The sequence below is a fragment of the Podarcis pityusensis genome (genome assembly GCF_964106645.2).
Source record: "Podarcis pityusensis genome assembly, chromosome: 16".
Lineage (NCBI taxonomy): Eukaryota > Metazoa > Chordata > Lepidosauria > Squamata > Lacertidae > Podarcis > Podarcis pityusensis.
The window spans coordinates 16875289-16899559 of NC_138041.1; the positions used below are offsets into that span (position 1 = coordinate 16875289).

Genomic DNA, 24271 nt, shown 5'->3' on the forward strand with positions numbered 1-24271 from the left:
GGAAAGGCAATCCTAAACATATTTACTCAGAAGTAAGTCCTGCCAATTCCGTTAGCAGTCATGCTCAGGTACACAGTGTGTAGGTCAGTTTAGGACTGATTTTTGTTGAGCAGCTCAGATTTTTTTAAAAAACCAACGAAGAAACAAATGTGGTCAAAATGCCAAAAGCTTAAGGGGGTGGGGAGAAGTAGTAGTTAAAAGAATTACAGCCTCCCATTTTAAATGTGGAGAAAAGATTATGGAGGATATTATGTTAAACACGCAAACAAGTAGCAGTTATACAAATTATGCTAGGCTCCCCCTTCCCCCTGTTAAGATTTTTAAAGCCCGTTGCAGTTTGATTTAAAACAGTTGCATTTTCTGGAGTTTTCAGGCCACATATCAAACAAAAAATTAAGATGGAGATAGTAGACAGGTTTCTGCAACACCCAGTGAGGATTCGTGAATGCTGTGTTACACTAACTGAAGTGTTAGATGCAGGATTATTATTTTTTTTGTATTGAACCCCATTGGAATCTTGTACACAATAAAGGTTTGAGAATAGGGATATCAACAAATAATGATTTTTAAAACAGCAAATGAATCCACACCTTCGCACCCGACTAAACAAGCCCCCTTGACCCATCGCCGGAACTCTCTGCTCTCGCCCAAAGCCAGCGCCGGATGCCTATTCACGCCGGCCGGAAGCACCGCGTTTAACCCGGAAGTGGAGCGCCGGTAACCAGGAAGTGCCACTCACCTGAGCCGCTGGCTCGCGGAGACGCCATTTTCTCAGCGTCCAGCCGCGACCATGGGTTCGTCGAAGCGGCACCGGGAGCGGGGCGAGACCTCCGAAGAACCTCCGCCTCCTGCCTCCGGCACCGGTGGCACCGGGACTTCGTCGTCGTCGTCGTCCCGCCACCGCGAGCACAAGAAGCACAAGCATCGGAGCAGCGGCGGCGGCGGCAGCAACAACGGGAGCGAGCGGCGGAGCAAGCGGAGCCGGAGCCGGGGCGAACGGAGCAGCCGGCGGAGCGGCGGGGATGAGGCGGCCACCGCTACCGCCTCCTCCTCCTCTTCCCGGGGAAGCCGTGCTGCCGCTGGCGGGAGCCAGGAAGGCGAGGTGGGGAGGCGGATCAAGCGGGAGAAGCGCGACGAAGGATATGAAGCCGCCCAAAGCTCAGGTGGGGGAAAATGGGCAAGGGAAGGCGGGGGGGGGGGGGTCCGGCCCACTCCGATACTCAAAACGGCAACGAGTTTTTTTTATTGTCATTATTTGTTAAATGTGTTGGTCGCTTTTTCCCCGTCCCGCACTAAGGTAACTGAAAGTGACTTGAAATACATGAAGGATCACATACGATAAAAAAACCAGCCCAAACAAACAAAACCTCAAAAAAATATAAAAGAGGCATCTTGTTTTTAAAAAGGCAGGATGGAAACATCTCACCTACCCACTCAAAGCCGCTGTAGATAATTGAAAGCCAAATGCCTGGGTTAAAATGGATTGTATTCACCGGGTGCCCGAAGATATGTAGTGATGTCACCAGACGAGCCCCCCCCCAGCATTTCACAAATGGGGAGCCACCACTGGAAAGGCCCTGTTCTCATGCTGCCACCCACCACACTTCCCAACAAGTAGATTAATGAAAAGGGGCCTCAGGTGATGGTTGAAAGGTCCATTTTGGGGACCTTACATGCCACTCTTGAGTTCCTGGGGTGGAGGGATAGATATCTGAGCAGCCAAATAATAAGCAAGGAGATTCAAATGAACCAGTTTCCTTTACACCAGGGCCAATGGTCACGAACTGTGAACTGTAGCCTAATAACATCTGGATACCACCATGAGGGCTATCACTGCTTTACACCCTGGGAAAGGGTGGGACGGGGGAGGAAGAGTAAGGCCTACTCATCTTTATCTGGGAGTAAATGCCACCAAATACAGTGAGGAAAGACTTTAGCTCTGTGGTAGAGCATACGCTTTGCATGAAGAAAGGTGAGCCAATGCCCAGGGCCCTCCAGATGTTTGGGTCTCCACAACTCCCATTGGCCTGGTGGTATTGTAGTCCAAACCAACCAGGTTGGTGAAGACTGCAATACAGTTTTCTGTATTCCTTTGTTGCAGCAGAGCTAACAGATTCCAACACTTCACTGGTAGAAAATAGGAATGTGCTTGGATCACCAAGCATCACTTCCCGAGTTTCTTCCCTTCCCAGTTACACACAAAGGCTCTTCACTCCCTGTCAATACGTACCTAGTGAAGTGGATTCCAATCCACAAAAATTAATAAGGGTAATGTGCTTGTTAATCTTTTAATTTGTCACAAAACCCTTGTGTTTGTTGCAGCAGACTGAATATGGCTTCTTCCTTGGAAGTCTGTACACAATACAGTATTTGCTCTGCAATAACCCAGTCCTCAACTGATTTAAAAGCCAGGAGGCTGGGGGTTTATGCCTTAGAAGAACATGGCGCATTATCAGTTATTGGAGATGTACCTTGAGTATTAATTGGGTCCCCGAGTCTGAATCCCTGGAAAGCCCCTGCTGTTCAGTGCAAGATGGACCTGTGGCCTGACCTGGCAAAAGGCAACCTTCTGTGTTGTGGGCTAAAACTGATGTCATCTTTGATTATGGCTGTCTGGGGCTTATGGGAATTGTAGTCCAAAATGTCTGGAGGACACCAGGTTGGGGAGGGCTATTTTATATCAATTCTGTGTTCTTGTAGATATATATCATGAGAATTCTTGTGCTTTGGGTAATGCTTAATGATCAGGAAAGAGAATGACATGTTAGGTGTCCCTGTGTTCATTTGCATGGCTGTAAGAGGTTTCTCCTGACATTGAATTCAGGCAGACTGTGAGCCTGGATAGGGTCAGAGTGCCCTATTGCAGCCCTGCATGTGCTGGCTTCGAAAGAGGGCCATTTGAAGTGAATTCTGGGGGACAGGAGTTAAGCAGGGAATGCATGTCTACAATCTTAAGCATGCTTTTCAGGGGTGTCTGTCCCACAGAGTACAAAAGTATTATATTTAATAATACTTTTGGATAAAGAAGAGCAGTAGGAACATCTGAGGACCATAGAGATGACATTTTACTCAAAGCCCCCGCTCCAGTTGTTAGTCACTAGCCCCGCTTCATTTTCTTAAATATGTTAAATGTTGTTTTATTGTCAGCTGCATTGGAGCAGAGATCGAGAACCTGTGAGGCCATTTAAAAAATACACACTTGTCAGTCAGCTGACATCACTGGAATGGAAGGGGACATCAACTGATGGGGGTGGGATTTGATTCTATGTTGGTTGTGAGCACAAGGCATGTACAGTGAAAGCTCAGTGCAGTGATGTGTGAAAGCCCTTTTGCAAACTGCCCCATGCTTGGGAGGTTCAAAGGGTAACGTAGTGTTGCTTGCAAAATGGCTTTCAAACAGCCCCACACTGTTCTTTGAAGTCCTGACCACCTGGGCTTCAAAGCACTGTGTCACTATGTTGTTGTTATTGTTGTTATTTCACCTTGGTGCTGCTAGTGCAGTGGTTTGGCTTCACCCCCAAAAGTGCACTCCATTATTATCTCTTGAGGCAAATGGATGCCAACAAAAAAATTAGTTATATTTATAAATCACCCTTCATCCAAGGATCACAGGGCAATTTAAAATACAGAAACACAAAAGACATAACACAATAGCAAACAAAACAATAACTCCCCACCCACCACCCCATGTAAATCCCATCCTGACTGCCTTTGAAGAAGGTTGGAATCTAAACATGGTGGGAGAAATGCAAGAACGTTCATAGCTTGGACTAAATATTTTTTTCCGCTTTAGCTAACCAAACTTCTCTCTGTCTTTATTCCCTAACAGTTGTCGGTCCAAAGTCTAGCTCGGGAGATGCTTCCCTCAGCATTGAGGAGACAAAGTGAGTGCGACAGAGCCTGATGTCTTTCTGTATCCCTGTAGTTTTGAAAATGCCTCCTGCTGTGATCTTTTGAGAGCTGGCTCTTGTGCAGGGCTGACTAATTAAAACTGGCGCATTTGAGAGTTGCTAACTCGGATTAAAATACTCGACTGGATTTGATAAGGGATACCAGCTGAAGGGAAGGAGGGAAGTCACAAGCTCAGCAGAGCAAAAAGGTTTATATGTTGATTAATGTACTGTAAGAATGGTTGTGTAAGGAAAATAACAAAAAATTATTGAAGAAAAAAAAGAGAGAGCTGCTAACTTGGAGCTGGGCAGAAAACTCCCCAAAGTGATCTCTGGAGAAGCAGGAAGTTGCTGCATAGACAATGGAGCCATTGTGACTTGCTGAGCAGGGTTTGATATTTCTGCCTTTCTCTCGACAGCAAGCTTCGGGCTAAACTTGGGCTGAAGCCTTTGGAGATCAATTCTGTCAAAAAGGGTGAGTGATTCCGGTTTCTGTGCCACATGGCTTCATGGCCTCAGACTCCATTTAGAGAAAAGCCCTTGGTGTTCCTCTGCTGCTGCTGTACCTTCCAGGATTTTTGCCTCCCCGCTGCTGGCTGCTAAAGCAAGAGGAAGCATGGCCTGCTGGTTAAAGGGGAACACTAGCCCACGCACTGTGGCTCTGTTGGTTGCCCAGGCTTCTCACATGTCCTAGTGTAGTGTAGTGGTTAGTGTGTCGGATTAGGACCTGGGAGGCCAGAGTTCAAATCCCTGCTCAGCCATGAAGCTCACTGGGTGACCTTGGGCCAGTCACCGTCTCTAAGCCTAATCTCCCTCGCAAGGTGGTTGTGAGGATAAGATGAGGAGGGGGAGAACCACAAACACATCATTGAACTTTTTTGAAGAAAAAGGTGGGATAGAAATGCAATAAATAATTAGCTGAGCAAATAGGGTGGGGTGGGGAGGCTGTGGGGAGTGCTGAAGGTTCTCTCCGTCCCCCTGCCTTCATAGCCGAGTTCCTAGCCTGCCTTTCTCAGAAATAAAACAAGGTGAAAGTAAAAGATGGTTGATCAACGCTTGTGGGGCTGGTGCTTGGGGGATTTTCTTTGCCTCCTTAGTTGCTGTGTAGGGCCTAGATCCGGGGGTGGGGGGTGGGGATCTGTACCTGGAACCAGACAAAGGGAGTCTTTCCCTGTTTGTCCTGCCAGTGCTTTTGATACCATGGTCTCCTTAAGGGATGTGACTTGGAGGCTCCATTTTAAGGTGGTTCTCGTCTTCCTTGAAGAGCCAGTACATTCTGAAGTGGTGCAATTTACCATCTCAGGGTCGAGTAAGCCTTAGCTACTGGGGGCTCAGAACTTGGGTACTGCTGCGAACCCAGTGGACTCTTGTAAGAAGAGGTTTCCTCCATCCTAGTCCAGTTACCTATTTTTAAAAAGAGAAGACTGAGGAGCTCTACTGTTTCTAAGGCAGCCATCTTCCCATCCTCCATGGCCCTTTGATAACCTCAGGTTTTTCTCCGCCCTGCAGAAACTGGCAGCAAGGAGGACCCTGTGGCAGCTGAGGTCATCAACCCAATAGTGTTGAAGCAGCGAGAGGAGATCCGGGAGAAGCTTGCTGCTGCCAAGGAAAAGAGGCTCCTGAACCAGAAACTGGGGTACCATTTCCATTTTCAGCTGCTCCATCTAAATCAAAGATGTAACAGTGTGTGTGTGTGTGTGTGTGTGTGTGTGTATGACTTCAACTCCCATCATCCTAATCACTTGCCATATTGGCCAAGGCTGCTGGGAGCTGGAGTCCCGCAGCCTTTGGAGGGCACCATTTTGGCCTACCTGGTTATTTTGCCCTCAGTTTTTTCTGGTGAGGGATATCTCTGCTTTTGTTTGGAAAGGGACATCTCCTTTGAGGCACTGACCTAGATCTCCTACTCTCATCTACTAGCAGGTCAGGTTTCCAGCTTGGCTGACTCCTTACTCCAGTGGTTGGCAATTTCATCATTTAAGCTGCTTTTCTGAGTTGTTTAGTTGTTTAATATGTTTGTATTCTGCTTTAACTGGAAATTACTTGATGGCAACTTATTAACGAACAGCTTTTAAAACTAATGCAAAAATAATTAACAGTTAGCCAACTCTGTGCAGGTGGATGCAGCTGTAGTAAAGTGAGCAGAAAGCACACTAAATAAAGACTTTAGAAGAATTGTATCTATATAATGCTAATACATAAAATCAACAGTACTAGCATTTTACAAACACACAAAATCCCGAATGAATACGATGAACCACCTGTTAAAAAAAAAGTTTCACTGAGAAGTCTTTCTGAGATTAAGCAGCAGATTGATGGCTTCTAGTTCCCTAGGAAAAGTTCTTCATCAGATTCCAGCTTGAATCAGTAAGTCCTTCTGTGGAGTTGTTTGATGGCTGCAGTTCTCCAAACTTGCCATGTCATTTAAAAAATAATAATAATCAATGGCTTCTTATTACTAACTGCGGTTCTTGTTACTGAACTGAAGTCATTTTGTGGGCTTAAGAAATGAAGACTGTTTTTCAGGCAGATATTTTATACAGAAATGCAGTTGGTAACAATAAAGAAGGTCTCTGCCTAGCACTTAAAGGAAAGTTGGCTGGGTTTTCACTCTGTTCTAGGTTTGTGAAGTCCCCTAGCTGACTTAGCTCATTGTTAAGCTTTAATTTAACGCCACATTCCTCCAAGTCCTCTTCTTGCACTCCTGTTCCACCCTGTCTTTGGTGAAAACTTAGGGTCTCATTCAAATCTTTGGGGTGACTGGGGAATCCTTGGGGTGATCATCTTTGAGCAGGGTGTTCTTCTGGTTTCCTGCCCTCAGGAAGATCAAGTCGCTTGGCGAAGATGACCCCTGGCTCGATGACACCGCTGCCTGGATTGAAAGAAGTCGGAAGCTGCAGCTGGAGAAGGATATGGCTGAGAAGAGGGTTGGTATTGCCCCCTTTGAGACCCTGGAGAGCTGACTGTACTTTGATGGGAGGTGGGGGTGGGGAGCCTGTTGTACTATTCAATTCCTGTGCCATCCTTCAGGAAATTTGGCAGACAGCATTCTGTCCTGCACTCCTGGCATGGTGGAGAGAGGGAGCCAGTTCACCTGTCCTTAATGCTAACTCCTTTCCTCCATGCATTTGCTTTGCCCAAACTACTGGACATGTACTTTCCCTACCTCCACACCTTCCTTTCCTCTCAGTGTGTCCTATCTAGAGCTGTACTCCATGTTTTGTATTCTTTTCTGCAACAGGCCAAGCTCTTGGAAGAGATGGATCAGGAGTTTGGCGTCAGCAGCCTCGTGGAGGAGGAATTTGGGCAGAATAAGAAGGTGAGGAGAGCAATCCCACAAGCTCACAGACATGAGTTGGGTTCATGTCCCAACAGAGCATCCCATCAAAGGGATAGAATCTTCAGTTACAATAATAGAATTGTATGAAACATGATGATTGCTTGGGCTGTTCTGATTGCTGCTTTTAATATTCTTCCCTGCAGGTGAGCTACAGCTCACGGGATTTGAAGGGTCTGACAGTAGAGCACACCATTGATTCCTTCCAGGAAGGGAAGACAGTCATCCTGACGCTCAAGGACAAAGGTGGGGGGACAGAGATTGCAACACTCTTGGGTTGTCCTCTGGCTTTTCCACCCAGTGACCAGGTTGCAGGCTGCAACTCTTGCCCCCACACTTGTACACATGCAGTCACAAACGTATGTGTGCTGTGTCCCTCTCCCTCTCTCTCTCTCCCTCTCTCTCTCTCTCTCTCTCTCTCTCTCTCTCTCTCTCTCATATATGTTCTGGGGGGTTCTCCTGACCTTCCCCCAAGCCAATTTTGAGAGGGGGCATGGGGAGGGGGAAGCCCTGTTGAGCTAGCAGAAGTCCATTTGAGATTTATTCTACATATTCACTCTGTTCAAAATAAAGGCATTTCCACCCTTCTGCACTTTCCCCTTGCCCACCCTGCCAGAGATGGACCTTTGGGGTCTTTCCAATGGGAGGAGATCTCTGAAAGGGCAGCAGTAAAGAGCATGGCGAGCAGGTCCTTATGTACAAGGGGAGGGTCTAGGTCGGCGTCCAATGAGACAGGGTTCGGGTTCAACAATTGTTAGCAGCATCAGAAAGAGTTGTGTTGTGAAGTGGCTGACTTCAAGCTGACTGCCAGCTTCCTTTTAGGAGTCTTGGAGGAGGAGGGTGGCGATGTGCTGGTGAACGTCAACATAGTGGACAATGAGAAAGCCAAGAAGAACGTGGAGCTGCGCAAGAAGAAGCCGGAATACAAGCCCTATGAGGAAGAGGAGAGCGTGGACGACATGGTGCTTGTAAGGGAGCTTCCTTGTTTTGTTGTTTATGGGAGGGAACCAGGCAGAATATACAGAATAAAGCATTGGGATAGAAAAATAGGCGTGGCATGGCAGCAGTGGATAGAGCTGTCCCGGAGCTGTTTTGGGCTGCAGCTTGCATCAGCCCCAGGCAGCACAACTGTATGGGACCTGGAAGCCCAAAGCATACAGAGGGCACCAGGTTTGGGTACAGATATATATTTCCCTCCCTCTGTAGTAGCTCAGGTTGCCCAAGGACAGCATCTACAGCCCACAGCCGTATATCAGGACGAAGGGGTCAGGCTCGAGTGTTGGGAGGAAGTGACTTGCTGGCAGGCTTGGGATATTTCAAGTGTTGCTGCTCTTAAGCCTCCTGGCAAGTCCCTCGGCTTTGCCCACCAGCCCCTTCTTGTTCCAGGCCCCTGGAGCTCCTCTCACATTGGTGAATCCCCACTCTCTCCTCTGATCCCTTCTTTTTTCTCTGTCTCCAGTACAAGCACAAGAGTGTCCTATCCAAGTACGATGAAGAGATTGAAGGGGAGAAGAAGAAGTCCTTCAAGCTGGACTCGGTGGGGATGGCGGACGGGTCTTGGGAGCGGGAGCTGCAGCAGATCCGGGACAGCCTACACAACCGGGCTCAGACCCTGGATGTGCCGGGCCTCCGCCTGGCTTCAGAATACTTCTCGCCAGAGGAGATGGTAAGGCAGGGATCCTCTATCCTCATGTGGTTCTTGGGGGTTCCTTGAGTGTTTTTGTCCACAGCTCTTAGTCCTAGGAACTTAGGCTGGAGGAAAGAGCAGGTGTCCTGGACCCTGGAAGATCAGAGGCAAGGGGGAAAGTTCCTGTTGTGAGAAAAGTCAAGAGGGGGAAAGGGAGGTCTCAACAGGCTGTCAGCAGCAGGGCACAAGAATGGAGGAACATCAGGAAGCCTTTGGAGTGGAGAGGTCTCCTCTCCCGAGTCTCCTTCCCTTAGCTCTGGCCTTTGCAGTGGGAGGGGATGAATAAATGGTTTGTTGCAGTCAGGAAGTGTAGAAAAATGCAAATGTACCCTCACTTTCTGGACATCAGCCCATAGAATTGTAGAGTTGGAAGAGAGCCAAAGTTTCACCACTGCAGTGCAGGAATCACAGCTAAATAATCTCTGAAAGATGGCCATCCAACCTCTGCTTAAAAGCCTTTGGAGGTAGTCCATTCCCATTGTCAAACATCTCTTACCATCAGAAAGTTCTTCCTAATGTTTAGTCAGAATCCCCTTTGAATCTATTGCTTTGGGTCCTTCCCTCCAGATACACAGAAAGCAAGCTTGTTCCATGTGAAAGGCCTTTAGATATTTGAAGGTGGCTATCCTATCTCCTCTCATTCTCCTCTGCTCCATGCTAAACATCCCCAGCTCCCTCAACCATTCCTCATAAGACTTTGTTTCCAGGCCCTTGGATCATCTTGGTCACAAAACCTCTGCACACGTTCCAAGCTTTGCATTCAACTGCATCAAATATTCACGTCCGTATAAATGGCTTGCCTTCCTCCACACCATGTGGCAAACTCCTTTCCTAAGGAAACTGAGCTCTTTCCCCTTGGGAGCTTAGCCCAGAATTCAAGATGGGAATGCCAGAAGCATGTTGGGCCCAAGGACTTCGCTTTATAGCCTTGAGTAGCAGAAGGCCTTTGGGGTGGGAGAGTCTTGTATGAGTGCAGGAGGGCAGACCTGCAGCTCTCCCACAGGCCTGGGCTTGCTTTTTGATGCTTTTGCTCCTTGCCATAGAACGTCACTTTCAAGAAGACAAAGCGACGGGTGAAGAAGATCCGCAAGAAGGAGAAGCCAGTGAAGGCTGACGATCTCCTGCCACTGAGCAGCATGGACAGCGAGAGGGACTTTGGTTCCAGGTAACGGGCAGAATGGGGCTGGCTGAGCAGGGGAGGGGCTGCAGAAGTCTTCCGTGGCTCTTGAGTGCTGCTTCCCACCTCGCGTGTTACCTCAGTTGGTGAGCAGGCAGGGGGTTTATCCCTCCTAGACCCCTCTGCCCAAGAAGTGTCTCCGTGCTAGGTCTGGGGTGCCACAGCTTGTGATCGCATCACCTCTGGGGCAGAGAACTGCTTCCTGTGCTCAATGTCTCCCCTGCAATGGCTCTCTAGGGCTCGTGGCCGGGGGAGGAGGAGGAAGACTGCCGTGGTGGAGGAAGAAGAGGAGGAGGAGGATGGTGAGGGCTACACGGAATGTGCCAGGAATGGAGCTTCAGAGCAGTTGCCCCAGTCAGACGACATTCGGGTGGAGAGAATGGAGATCAGCAGTGAGGATGGTGAGTCTGCTTTGGGATGATTGGGTGGCCGAAAGAGAGGGGTTAGAGGCATTCTCAAAGGAAAGTGCATAAAGGATTGGCTGAAGGTGTCTGTGTTTTATTTTCTTCATTTTAGACCTGTGGTGTTTTTTTTACACAATTGAAAAAACCTCTGTACCGTCATACCTTGGTTTTCGAACAGCTTAGTTATCAAATATTTTGGCTCCCAAACACCACAAACCCGGAAGTGAGTGTTCCGGTTTGCGAACTATTTTTGGAAGCCAAACCTCCAATGGAGCTTCTGTGGCTTCCAGTTGGCTGCAGGAGCTTCCTGCAGCCAATCAGAAGCTGCGCTTTGGTTTTCGAACGTTGTGGAAGTCGAACGAACTGCCGGAATGGATTCCGTTTGACTTCCAATGGTGTTTGGGTTGATTTACAACAGGGATGGAGAACCTGTTTCAGGTAGAGGGCCACATTCCCTTGGCCTTATCTGCCCCATAAACTGAAACACTGGCTCTGGCATAGCCTGCCTTAACCTTGCTCCCTTCAGAGGTTTTGGACTACCAGCTAGTTAGCCCCGGCCAACACAGTTTTGCTGATGGGAGTAATTTTATAACCTATCTTGTTATATAGTATTTTATGTATAGTTACTTTTCTGTTATTTTTATTTATTATAGTCTAATAATGATTTGTTGCAATTGTTGAGAGTGAATTTTGATTTAATTATAATTTTTGGATACCGTACCTTGAAGGTCCATCTTATTATGCAGGCTACTCCACATTTACGTGGGGGCTGCCCCATTCTGCCCCTGCTCCATTCCTCCCCCCCCCCATTCCAGCCCTGCCCCCTTGTGGTGGCCAAAACAGCACAGGCGTTAGTGGTTCATGCGCAAATAGGGAGTTGCCTGTATTCTAAATGGATTATTGAATATTACATTATTTGATAGGTTATTGTAAAATCATTTTTCCCCATTATGACTTATTTGCATTGGGTTGGATTGTTCTAGGATGTGTGCTCTTTCTTTTTACATTTTGTTTCAACAGGCTTGTAAACTGTGTTGTGTATAACAGCAGTGTAGAAAGGTGGCATACAAATTAAAAGTGAAATGAAAATGAAAGGGGGAGTTGGTAGTCCAAAATATTTGGAGGGTGCGAGGTTGCGGGAAGGCTGAACCTAGAAACTTGGGGGTGAGGGATAAAGGCCATGGTCCATTGGGAGGCAGATCTTTCTGAGCGCGAGGGTGGGGAATCCAGGGTGAAACACTGTGGAAATAAGACCTTTTCGCCTCCTTTTCTCCCCCTCTTTCTGGCAGAAGACGCTCTCGCAGGCCCTGACTCTCCTGCTGCCCTGGAGGAGGATGAGGCGGAACTGGAGCTGCAGAAGCAGCTGGAAAAGGGGCGGAAGCTGCGGCAGATCCAGCAGCTGAAGGACAGTGGGGAGAAGGTGAGGAAGCGGAGGGGATCCAGCTGCCACAGAGGCTGACCTTGTAAAGCGGCAAGAGGTTCTCCTTGGCACCTCAAGGGCAAGGAGAAGTGTGGGTGCCATGGGGCCTGGGTAGCCACCAAATATACCTCTGCATAAGCTTCTGAGACCATTTCCCGAAGGTCGTTTTTTTAAAAAAAATATAATTTCAGAACAAACACAAAAATAGATAGGGGAAAAAACATATTGCATTTGGAACTCAGAAACTTCAGTCCCACCGCCACCCCCTTTGCTAGAGAGCTTAATGCTGCTGGAACATCCAAAGCATATTCGTTTTACTTTATTGGGGAGCTTTTAATGTTGGATGTATTGTGTATTCTCTTACATTCTGCTGGAAGCTGCCGAGTGGCTGGGGCAACCCAGTCTGATGGGCGGGGTACAAGTAATAAGTTGTTGTTGTTGTTGTTGTTGTTGTTGTTGTTGTTGTTAGGATTCAATGCATGCATATAACTATCAGGCCAAACAGATTTGTGCTTGATTGGAAGCAGTGTATTGTTTATTTTGTTTATTTATGGCTTTTACGTGCCACCGTTTTCTCCAAGGAGCTCATTGTGGTGTATATGTTTTTCCCCTTCCTCGTGTAATCCCCACAACAACCCTATGAGGTAGGGTAGGCCGTGAGGCAGCGACTGAGCTCAAGGTCAACCAGTGAGCTTTATTGCCAAGTGTGGATCCCTGGTTGCCCAGGTCGTGGTCTGACACTAAGCACTGCACCATAGTCACATAATTCCGTAAAGGTGTTCAGTGTGCCCACAAATGGATCTCACTTTCTTCGACCCCTAAGTACTCTCCCATTTTCCAGACAGCCTCCTGGAGGCCTTTGGACCCTAGCTACCTCTTCTCCAGTGTTACTAACCCTCCCCTGCCTGTCAACTTTTCAGGTCATAGAAATAGTGAAGAAGCTGGAGACCAGCCGAAGCCAAGAGGACGACGATGAGCTGGAGCGGAAGGGGGCCATAGTCTTCAACGCCACCTCCGAGTTCTGCCGCACGCTGGGTGAGATCCCCACCTACGGGCTGGCCGGCAACCGCGAGGACCAGGAAGAGCTCATGGTAATAAGCCTCTAAGGGATGCTGGCCTGGTCAGTGCAGATGAGACCCAAGTGGAATTGCTAACCAGCACCCCCTCCCAGTATTGTGTTCCAAGAAGCAGCTGTCTGACATAGCCATGGCTCTTCACACAGTGCAGCGTTAATTTCTGGAACTCACTGCTGTGAGATAGTTTTCATTTATTCCATAAAATGTACGCACCGCTTGATTGTAAAAAAGGGGGCAGGGGAATCCTCAAAGGAGTGAATGCGGAAGTGTGGTCTAACCTGTTTTTAGTTCATTGCTGGTTTTCATTATTATTTCAGTGTTTTAAATAGCTCTGTTTAACTGTTTTTACAGGTATTGTTATGTTCTTTGTAACTGCTTTGAGGGTTTTTTTAACAAGCAAACGGTATATACATTTTATGAAATTAAATAAAGTGCAAGGGAAGACCATAACATGAGAAGTTGTCTTAGAGTTGAGTCCATCTGCCATTGGGGTTTTGTCCCTTCTGCATGCCAATCAGTTGCTCTTCCCCTGGCTTGTAACACAGTCTCCTCCTCCTCCTCCCTTTATCCCCTCTCAGGATTTTGAGCGAGATGACGAGAGGTCAGCAAATGGGGGCTCAGACTCAGACGGGGAGGAGAACATCGGCTGGAGCACTGTCAACCTGGACGAGGAAAAACAGCAGCAGGATGTGAGTTTGCCTTTTGTGTGTATGTGGGATGTGTGTGTTCCAGGCTGGCGCTCTAAGATTCCTTGGCAGCCAGTTTAGGACTGGCACCCCTTCCCCTTCTTGCCAGCAGCGGCAGTGAGCCCAGAGGCCTTGACAAGATATAGAATATAAAACCTCCAACCCAGTTCATGAATTTAAAGAAAAGCTAGATATGAAATCATAGAACCACCGGCAGTAACCGTGTACACCATCCTGCAGGGGTAACAAAACATTGCGGTTTAGATTTCTAATACATTATAATTCCTGTTACGGCTCGAACGTTTCTAAGCTGCTAGTGCAGATGTAGCTACCAAGTGTATAATGTGCAGTTGTCCATCAGCTTAGAAGTTCAGCAACTACTTCCTGAAGTTATTGATCTGGATACAACTGAGGATCAGGTGAGAGGAATTTCCCTGTGGGCTCCAAATTCAAAGGAGAGAACAGCAAACAGTGTGTGGTGTCTTCAGTCGGATTCCACTAAGATATACATTCCTTTCTGTAACTGGGATTCCAAGGGATTTCCCACCCAAATGTGCTGAAGGCATCTGCTGGAGTCTAAATTCCAGTGGGTCAGTACAGGCGGGGTGAACTGAGCATGATCCCCCCCCTTCTTCTTCTTCTTTTTTTTTTGTTTGTTTTGTTTTGTTATGCAGTTCTCAGCATCCTCCACCACCATCTTGGACGAGGAGCCCATTGTGAACAGGGGCCTGGCGGCTGCTCTTATGCTCTGCCAAAACAAAGGTAAGGGCTGTGTGTGTGTGTATGTGTGTGTGTGTGTGTGTGTGGAGGGTGAAGGGTTGTCCAGAGCCTTCCACCTGCAGGCCTGTGTGTTGGTCAGCCTTCCATTGGTGTAGAGGAGGGGGCTCCGTCTGCATTTCGTGTCCGCTGGCACTCTTCCTCCAAGAGGGCTGCATGAGTAGGATATTGCAAGTCCATTTTCTTTCTCTCTCCTCCTCCTCACTAGGCTTGCTGGAGACTACCGTACAGAAGGTGGCAAGAGTGAAGGCACCCAATAAGTCGCTGCCATCGGCAGTCTACTGCATTGAGGACAAAATGTGAGTGGCTTGTTGGGTGGGGGAAGGAGCTCCTGGCTCTCCAGTGCCAAATCAGGCAGGCAGAGATGCTTCAAAGGGTGGAGGTGGGACATCCCTGGAACCTGATAGCCTGGGGTAGGAAATTTCTAGACGTGGCTAAACCAGCAGAGCTGAAGACTCTGTATTTGCCAGGCTGGACCAGTGAGGTTAAGGCTGCTCTGTTCCCTCCTCCTTACAGGGCCATTGATGACAAATACAGCCGGCGTGAAGAATACCGGGGCTTCACTCAGGACTTCAAGGAGAAAGACGGTTACAAGCCAGACGTGAAAATAGAATATGTAGATGAGACTGGGCGCAAACTCACACCCAAAGAGGTACTACTAGGCAGGGCTATCAGCCCTCTTCTGGTATAGATGGCTTATATTGTGGTATACTATGCATATGGTATAATAAAACCAAGCAAGGCAGTTTTAACGGAGCAGCTTCCTCACTTCCAGGAGGGAGTAACTGGTTCTCAATAGGGCAGCTGCCTGATAAAAGATTTTTTTGTGTGTTGGCTGGTTAGTGGAAGCTGCTGTCCAAAACATCGGGGGGGGGGGGCCTGGTTGGGCAAGGCTGGCTCAGTCTCAACTAATAGGCATCTGTGGTCCTAGTTCTCAGCCTTGGTCTGCTTGAGGTGCAGCAGCCAACCCAGCTGAAGCTGTTTAACCCTCCGGTCTTCTTCTTGCTCCAGGCGTTCCGACAGCTCTCTCACCGCTTCCACGGGAAGGGTTCTGGGAAGATGAAGACCGAGCGGCGCATGAAGAAACTAGACGAGGAGGCGGTGAGTGAAGGGAAAGGGAGGCACTGGCCAGTTCCAGTAGCGTGGAGGATCTGAGACCATCCCACTTGCCTGTTCCCCAAAATGATTGGTCTCTCCAGGGCCTGCTGAAGTGTGGCGCCCATTTCCCCTTTCAGGAGGGGTAGCTTTTGACCAGCCATTGAAATGTGCCTCTTTACATTAGTGTGTGAGACATCGACTAGGGTGAGGAATTGTGCAGAGGGCAGGAGTACAGGGATGGTGAGGGAAGTGGTCCTGATTGGATCTGTCTCCTCTTCCTCCAGCTCTTGAAAAAGATGAGCTCCAGCGACACCCCTCTGGGCACGGTGGCTTTGCTGCAGGAGAAGCAGAAGGCCCAGAAGACTCCTTACATCGTGCTCAGTGGCAGCGGGAAGAGCATGAATGCGTAAGGAATTGCAGGGGGAGGGGATGTCTTGGGGCTGGTGTGAGAGAGACAGGGCTGCCAGGTGGGGATCCTTCCTGCTAAGGAGAAGGGAGACAGCCTTCTCTGTGGTCGACTCTGCAGCTGACTGTTTGGCTCACCTGTCTGCCTTGATAAAGTCCTGAAAATATCTCCACAAGTCACTCTCAAGCAGCCAGTCCTCACAAAAGTTTGCAGATCACATCGGCAGAGAGTGGGGCAGTACTAAATGCTCATGGTGTGCTGTGCATTCTAAGCCATCTGTACTAGGAAGCGTGTGGCTGAGGCTTGAACCAGATGGATTCTGGCTTTGTAGCTGCTGTTTCCACCCCTTTCATTTTCCCTGCTAGGGGAGAGGAGCTAAGAGCTTCTCCATTCTCTGGAGGAGTGGGCAGGTGGCGTCTCTCTTGCTTGCTGCATCCAGGCCTTTTGCTAACTGGTTTTTCTCTCTCTTCTCCCTCAACAGAAACACCATCACCAAATAAAGGTCTTTGCTTTCTGCATCGGAGAGAAATGTTTGCTCAGGATTCTGCGGAGCAGAACTGTGGTCGGGGTCCCCGCAGAGGGCCTAGGTCCATTGCTTCCTGAAGGAAACGTGTTCATCATGTCCCTTCCCCACTTTGAAATATGGGGAGGGGTGTATATAGTTGTGGAGCTGAGTTTTTAGCACCATTTTTTTGTATCTATATGTGAAACCAAATAGCTTAAGTAAAAGTAACTGCTTCCTCACTCACTGTTGAGCCTCTTCCTTCTACTGTCCCGGTATGTACAAGAGTTTAAAATGCTGTGTTTGGTGGCTGATGAAATGGGGAGCACACACTGGGCTACATATAATCTTCCCCTCTATCACTTTAGATTGCAGCTAAGAGGCTCATGGGACTGACGGCTCCTTGCACATTCCCTGCATATAGAAAATTGGCTTAGTCAGGGAATGTCCAGTAAGCCTCCACTTGAAATGGTACGAACTTCAGCAACTTTGGTTCCATCTAAAGCTGCTTGGCAGCAGAGGGCAGGAGAACAAGAGGGGCTACTATGCATGCAGAAAACCTTCAGGTTCTCTCCCAAGCAGGACTGAGAAAGAGCTGCCGCCGCCATTTAGTGTAGAGCAGCCTTGGTCAACCTGCTGCTCTGCAACTCTTGGACTGCAGTTCCCATCATGCTATGCTGTGTGGGGCTGACAGGAATAATAGTCCCACCAATATCTGAATGCACCAGATTCTTGAAGGCTGGTGTGCACTCTAAGGAGGCCTCCTATTCCTCTGTAATGTTGGTAAACTCGAGTTCCCATCATCCAAAGCTACATAATCCCCCCCCCCCAAGTGTGGTCATACATGGAATGTATAGGGGCATTATGATAGTGGCAGTTTGTTTCATTTCCTAATGATCTCCAACACAGAGTTCACACTTTTCACAGCCACTGCTTAATTAACAAGTTCATCAAGTTATCCACCTCAAGCCCCACATCTCTTTGCTGGTCAGTCACTGCCTGCTCAGACCTTATTAGCATTGCATTTCTTTATTTTGAACCATCTTTAACATTTTATTACCCAGCCACCGTTCAAAGAGACCATTTCAGAGCTTTCTGCAACCGCTCCTTTGTTTTAACCACCCCAGACAGTTTGGCATCATCAGCAAACCTTGCCGCGACTATTTACATCTGATTCCCTTCCTAAGAAAGTCTTTCAGGCCACGGGGTGCTGCCCTTCATCTTTTGCCTTGAAGGCGGTTGGAAAGAATGCAGCTTCTCTACAGTCGCCCTTTCCTCACACAGTAAATCATTTAATCTTCTTGTCTAAAGGTCCAACTGTCCCCCTAGCTGCTTTCCTGTATTTACATGGTTTAAGAACATCACAGAAAGCCATTTGCACAGTTTTTTTTAAGATGAACCTTCCCCTCCTCCCTCTGCTTTAGCAAGCTCACAAAGGCCACACTTGTAAACAAGAGTGCTCTCACCCCAGTCTCTCTTTAAAGTTTATTGAAACATTTGCTGAATATTACAATACAAAAGAGAAGTAGTCCCTCACTGTGGGTGTCCCCTTGCCTCTCAAGAGCCAAATCTAGCAAATGTGAAGGAGGAGAAATAGAAGGCAAGGTGATTTGAGCCTAAAGCAATACCCAGGAATGGCTTTGGTGCAGAGAATTTGGATAGAAAGCACTGAGATCAGCCCCAATACCATCTAATTCAGCACCTGCCTATTAAATACGACTTGCTCTTGGATGCTCCCATTGTGTGCTGACCATCTCTTAATGTAGGCCAGCCTACTTTTAGAAGAAAGGAGTGCCACTTCAAAATGATCAATGTATCTTGAAGCTTGTGACCTACTGCAAAACTGCTATCTGGCATGCCAGGCAGTGTCTGGGTTTGGGACATACACATTGTATTAAATAAGGCAAAGGAAGAAAGGGAAAGAGGCCTGGAATACAGTAGAGGCATCTGGTCAAGACAGGGTCAAAGTTCCTCAAGGAATGAGCTATGGCTGCTGCTAACAGGCTGAGCAGATTTTTGGTGGTTGTTGTTGCCTGCAATACAGCAGCTCCAAAATGCTCCTGCAAGTACAAGCTCCCCTCCAGAAAAAGGGGACAAACAGCTAACCCTATTAGACAAGAGGATGGGGTTTGAGGCAACGCCCCTTTTCTCTGAGCAAAGTTATGGAAGCCCCCAGGCTGGCTTGACCTGTCACTTCTCCTCCTCATCCGAGTCGCTGCTGTCTTCACTCTCCAGGTAGTTGTAGTTCACCCTGTTTGTATTCACAAACAAGTCTGCATCATCGTCCTCAGAGTCTTCCTCCCCCGCAGAACGTGGTGGGCTTTGTGGCCCATCCCTGCTAAAGGAAGACAGAAGGCGCTCTTAGCGTAAACTTCTCTCTAATTATTACTACTTCCATTTATTATCTGCCTTTCATGCTAAGGTCCCAGGGTGTAGTTTATGATCCCAGGGCAGAGTTTATAACAAAACACAACATTAGAAGCAAAGTAGGACTACTAACAGCTGGTCCCATGGCTACAACATCCAGCCTAATTTTTGTACTATTATAACTTGTCCTTGCCTCTTTTTTTGCTTTGTGTAATTGTATAGCCTGTTGCGGGTAACGTCTCTTGTCAAAACGCAACAGACGTCCATGATCCACACTTTCCAGAAGCAGTTGCAACAGGCTTTCTCAGCTGGATAAATGGATCTCTACCACAAGTGTCCACTTGCTAGGGTTTTAATCTTGTTTTAAATGTATAGTTGTACCTTGGAAGTTCCCGAACATTTTGACTCCTCAACGTCGCAAACCCTGAAGTGACTGTTCCGGTTTGCGAACTATTTCTGAAAGCCAAATGTCTGACAGGGCTTCCGTGGCTTCCGATTGGCTGCAGGAGCTTCCTGCAGCCAATCAGAAGCCACACTGGACTTCTGGAACGGATTCCATTTAACTTCCAAGGTATGACTGTATATGTTGTTCTTTATTTCTCTTATGTGGTGGTTTAGAAGGCAATGAATTAATTGTAATAATTAATAATAATACTTACATCACAACAACAACACCTTAGAGGTGAGAGACAGGAGGTCCCTAGAGTGCTCTCCCACCCTCCACACAAACACATGGCAGGAGTCCCATTCCCAAACTCACCTGTCTTTAGCACTGCTCTGAGCTCCTGCCACACCACCCAAGAAGGCCTCAGGCCTGCAGAAAGAAACAGGAGAGAGAAGGGCAGCCTGGGATATTGGTAGCTCAGTAGTTTGGAAGGTACATTTGAGCCTACAAAGGGATGGCCCCAAGACAAAGGTGGGAGCTGCAGAAGAGATGGGTCATTCCCCTTACATAAAACTAGTCGGGAAAGTGTATCACACCAGCAGCCTGGACATACCCTTCACCCAGCCTGGTGCACTGGGGTGGTTTAGACTCCCATCGGCCAATCAGGCCAAAAGTCAGGGATGATAGGAATTGTAATCCAAAATACTAGGAAAGCACCAGGTTGCAGAGGAGGCTGGCCTAGCAGGCTTCAGGGGTGTTGTCAGTAGCTCTCCTTGTCAGTAGCAACTTTTCTACTACTGCTGGAGGGAAGAGAGCTGGGTGGTAATAAAGCTATCAGCAATTGTGTAAGTTTTTTTGGGGGGGGGTCCAACTTGATACCCACAGACACCCCCTGGCACCCTCCAAGACCTACCCCTTCCAGTTTCTATATTTTGTTATTGTTTGGCTGGGAGCGAGGGGGGAGTGTTGATTCCTGCTTCTCAAATCTGGGTTGTGGGGTTTGGGGGGGGCGGGTTGTTGAGGGTTGAACCCTATTTTGGTTGCAGGGATTCTGAGTGTCACCAGTGGGTATTTGGTCCTTACCAGTATCCTTCCTTTTTCAGGTAGCGAACATGGTCCTTGTAGAGGACAAAACTAATCTCTGCTTTCACTTTCTCCCCTTCTTCTATGGGATCTACCAGCAGGAAGTCACCTGGGAGGGGAGAAAAAGATAAGTGTGTGTCTATGTAAGCCCACAGCTTATGCTCATTTACCTTGTGCGTATTCAGCTTTATATGCATGGCCAAAAATTTAAAAGGGGGAGAGGTTCTAGGGAAAATGACACTAGCAATCCCACCTGCCACTGAACTCAATAGGCTTGGACTATGTACAAGGTTGGCTTTAGCTGTGATCTGCAGAATGTAACCCTTGTATATCTTGTGGTCTTAGTGTATATATTGCACACAGACACAAACTTGCAGGAACTGGAAATGAGGAGGACACAATTTCCATCACTTGCTATGTGGACAGCAGCCTTTGCCACTCACCTCTCTTGATCCAGATATTCTTGCGGAATTTCGTGGGCATGCTCACAAGGAACCGCGTCCCTTCAGATGTCTCCACCTCATGGAGATTGTTGCCAGGGGTCCCCACCACCTGGAGGAAATAGGCAAAACAAACAACAACCACACTGTAAAGTTGTGCTGGAGTTTGTACCCACAAACATCACTGTAAGTCCATGAAAAGGGCCCTTTCTGTTCGACTGGCCTGAAACCCACCCACTCCGCTTTCCTCTCCTGCAGGGGAGGAAGAGCCAAACCTCTTTTGAACCACCCAGCTATAGACAAGATGAACAGAGGGAGGCAAAAGAATCAGAGAACTGTAGCTTTGGAGTAGACACAAAGGATAATCTAGTACAATCTGCAAAAAGCTGCCCCAGATCCATAATCAGGGTTAATGCAGATCTAAGACAGCCCTCCCCAACTGCCAGATGTTTTGGACTATGAATCCTGTGATTCCCAGAAAGCTCAGCTGAAAGAAGTTGTCCAAAGCAGCTGTACTAACGAGCTTGCTGAGAGGTGTGGTCCAAAGTAACCAGAAGGCACTAGAATGAGGGATGATGATGTACAACAACCAAGTCTACAGCTGTCTTGGATGGAACACAGCTGCTAGAAATAGAACTGCAAAATCAGGACAGAAAATGTGCAATGACATCTGGAAGCCCATGGCCAGTCCAGGCTGGAGATGCACAGTGGGGAGGCCTCACCCGGACGATCTGCTGTCTCTCTGAAGGCACCACATACTCTTCTAGGACTTCTTTCACCACATGCTTGCGTTTTGTGGCTTGGGACATGCTGTTCTGTTAGCCCTGGGGAACCGTGTCTCTGCCGGGGGCGGGTTGATGCAAGGAGCCGTTTGCAGAATACGTCCACGTTCTAGGAGGCTGCCCAAAATAAAGTGAATTGAATAATGAATGGAAGAGCATCACAAGTGCTTTAGCAGTAGAAATATCAACTAGGACAGGTGGAGCACTGCATGGGGCTGGGAGATAATGGAAGCCAGGTCCAATTGCTCCTCATTTTTAATTCATTCAGTTTACACATTGCTTCTCACTACTGGAAGGAGTTGCAAAGCGTTTTACAGGGACAATGGCATGCAAAATATACCAGGGGTAGCCGATGTAGTGGCCTTCAAATGTTCCTAGACTACAACTTCCATAAGCTCATTCCAGTATGGCCAGTGGTGAGGGGAGTTGTAGTCCAAAACATCGGGGCACTAGGTTGCTTACTCCTGAAATATACAATTTTAAAAATCAGAATGAAAAATCTATGCTAAAAGTGTTCATCCTGTTCCGCCTGCACCAGGAATAGAGGTCTTCCTTGACATCGCAGGGAGAGGCAGATGGAGATAAACAAAGAATGGTGGGGGAAACTCACTCTTTGAATTCCTCTCTGGGTGGGAGAGGAACAGCGGTCTAGCTAAATTGTATAATTTGGTATATTAATAATTGGTTTTAATAATTGTATTAATTGGATAAAATTGACATTGTTATAATGAGGCTGTTATTGGAACGATATTGAGGGGGGAAATATTTAGATTGGGGGAGGAGTGTTCATCCAAAAAAATCATGCACCATAAGATAGCCAGCCCACCCAAATTACGAACAGATATAAAAAATAAAAGAGCAAGCACCAAGGAGAATAAAAACATCTTCATCTGGTGTCAGAATGACAATGTCAGTGCAGGTGAGCTTCCCTGGGGAGAGAATTCCATGATCAGGGGGCACCAGAGAAAAGGCCTGTTCTCTCACTCCACCCTCCTGCTCACAACTCTTGGAAGGCCTGCCAGATAACCCACAGGTTTAAAACATAAGAATGGATGGGACCAAAGTACCTCCATAGGAATTCGCTTGTGTTCAGTGATGGGGAAGTTCTTTGTATAGGGGCGGGGGTGAGGGTCCACAGAAAACTGACCTGTTTCCAACAACAGCCAACGTCGTCCAAGTTTAAGGGCTGTGGATCCAGTGCTGATTTCACTCTCTGGTACATTCACAGTTCTGGAAGAGCTTGAAGGGTGTGTGTGTGGAGAGATGTAATAATAATAATGTCATCATACACAAGGACAGTCTCAGGGGCTCAGAGGTATACTGCTTTTGAACATGGATCTACCACTGAGAGCTGCCATTGATCCTTCATAGATTTATCTACTCTGTTACAATTACTGCCTTGCTGGATCTGAAGAAAAGATTCATCTGGTCCAGACTTCCTCAGCCTGGCGCCCTCCAGATGTTAAGGGCTACAACTCTCATCAGCTCCAGATGCATGGAGTTGTAGTCCAAAACATCTGGAGTACACAAAGCATTGGAGTTTTTGGGGGGTGCATGTGTGATTTATTCCAACATCCTCTATCCCACAATGAGTTTCACAGTCTAACTATGTGCTGTGTGAAGAAGTCCTTCCTTTTATTTTGTCCAATATGCAGCTTCATTGAACGTCCATGAGTTCTAGTGTAAGAGGAGAGGGAGAGAAGCTTTTCCTTATCCATTTTCTCCATGCCATGAAGAATTTTATACACTTCTATCATGTTGTCACTTACTTGCCTTTTCTCTAAACAGAGAAGTCCCAAATCTCAAGGTCTGGGATACTCCTCACCTGGCAACCCTTGCTGGGAGTAAGCTAGTTGGATTCCACTCATAGAGCTTACTTGGCACTTTGGTGCTCTATATTTCAGCACTCAATGCGCTTCGTGTGTTAACTCTTAAATTATTATTTGTTAGTTTTTCTTATTGATCATTCTATGGGGGGGGGAGGGGTTTGTTTGTTTTTGCAGACCGCTTCCGTTTGCTTCTTTGCTTCTTTTACAGTCAAGCCGCGTATAAATTTAATGAAATAAATAAATACAAAGTCGGCAAGCCCTGTGAGGTAGGACCGGCCCACCCCCCGCCCTTAGGAAGGCAGTATCGGGCTCTCATCTGTTTTTGAACCTACCCTTTCAAAGCGTCCTGCGCCCCCAAACCTGCAGCCCAGCCCTCAGTTTGGTCGATACCTGCTTAAGAACTGGCGCCTTCTCGTCCCCTCCGAAGCGTGAGAAGCGGGAACTTCCTACTTCCGGCTGCCCTGGACCCGACTTCCGGGTGCGCCACGCTTTTCCTTCCCGGAGTGCTGCGCTTAAAAACCTCCCCACCTCCGAGGAAAGGTGCCCTAATTGGACTATATACCTGTGAGTTAAGAGCACTGCGGGTGCAGCCACTTCAGAATTGACTTGTCAATGACTTGTTGTCGTATCAGCCTTGCTGATTTGTGCAGGAGAGGGCGAAAGAGAAACACGGATCCGATCACCGAATGACCGGAAGAATCAGAAATCAGGAAGACCAAAATTTTAATAAGGAATGGGGAAAATTTATAATTTGTCTTAAAAACCATTTTAAACAGTTAAAACCGTTAGTAGGACTGGGATAACACTTGTAGTTTAATGGTGAATTTTGGACATAATGGAGATGTAAAATATTTGGATTATCATAAAAGATGCAGGAGGAAATGATTAACCATAGGACCCACAAAGAGGAGGAAGTAAGTCCAGG

The 24271-nt window shown here is 47.5% G+C and overlaps 2 protein-coding genes across 3 annotated transcripts; one reads left to right on the forward strand and one right to left on the reverse strand.

The window, feature by feature from the left end:
* Window positions 1-738: 738 nt before the first annotated feature.
* On the forward strand, window positions 739-16702 carry SART1 (spliceosome associated factor 1, recruiter of U4/U6.U5 tri-snRNP). The gene is made up of 20 exons (XM_080985973.1): window positions 739-1163; window positions 3830-3884; window positions 4310-4365; window positions 5400-5526; window positions 6712-6817; window positions 7132-7209; window positions 7374-7473; window positions 8050-8195; window positions 8687-8893; window positions 9958-10079; window positions 10329-10492; window positions 11785-11915; window positions 12836-13006; window positions 13570-13680; window positions 14352-14439; window positions 14663-14753; window positions 14971-15106; window positions 15466-15555; window positions 15837-15958; window positions 16440-16702. Exons 1-20 carry the CDS (start codon window positions 791-793, stop codon window positions 16456-16458), a joined length of 2493 nt encoding a protein of 830 aa, XP_080842099.1. The 5' UTR covers window positions 739-790; the 3' UTR covers window positions 16459-16702.
* A 1229-nt stretch (window positions 16703-17931) lies between these two features.
* EIF1AD (eukaryotic translation initiation factor 1A domain containing) lies at window positions 17932-23842 on the reverse strand. Of its 2 annotated transcripts, none has more exons than XM_080984355.1 (7): window positions 23737-23842; window positions 22665-22756; window positions 21458-21634; window positions 20739-20847; window positions 20296-20404; window positions 19588-19641; window positions 17932-18795 (listed from the first exon to the last, which is right to left on the reverse strand). In XM_080984355.1, exons 3-7 carry the CDS (start codon window positions 21542-21544, stop codon window positions 18651-18653), a joined length of 504 nt encoding a protein of 167 aa, XP_080840481.1. In that variant the 5' UTR covers window positions 21545-21634; window positions 22665-22756; window positions 23737-23842; the 3' UTR covers window positions 17932-18650. The 2 variants fall into 2 exon arrangements, with proteins under 2 accessions (XP_080840481.1, XP_080840480.1); XM_080984354.1 differs by having other exon boundaries at window positions 17932-18798.
* Between the last annotated feature and the right edge of the window lie 429 nt (window positions 23843-24271).

Coding starts and splice junctions, on each gene's coding strand:
- SART1 (XM_080985973.1), top strand. CDS start 791: ATGGGTTCGTCGAAGCGGCACCGGGAGCGGGGCGAGACCTCCGAAGAA. Junction 3,885..4,309: donor CTCAGCATTGAGGAGACAAA/GTGAGTGCGACA, acceptor TTCTCTCGACAG/CAAGCTTCGGGCTAAACTTG. Junction 10,080..10,328: donor GAGAGGGACTTTGGTTCCAG/GTAACGGGCAGA, acceptor ATGGCTCTCTAG/GGCTCGTGGCCGGGGGAGGA.
- EIF1AD (XM_080984354.1), bottom strand. CDS start 21,544: ATGTCCCAAGCCACAAAACGCAAGCATGTGGTGAAAGAAGTCCTAGAA. Junction 20,405..20,738: donor GAATATCTGGATCAAGAGAG/GTGAGTGGCAAA, acceptor CTCCCCTCCCAG/GTGACTTCCTGCTGGTAGAT. Junction 19,642..20,295: donor CTGAAAAAGGAAGGATACTG/GTAAGGACCAAA, acceptor TTCTTTCTGCAG/GCCTGAGGCCTTCTTGGGTG.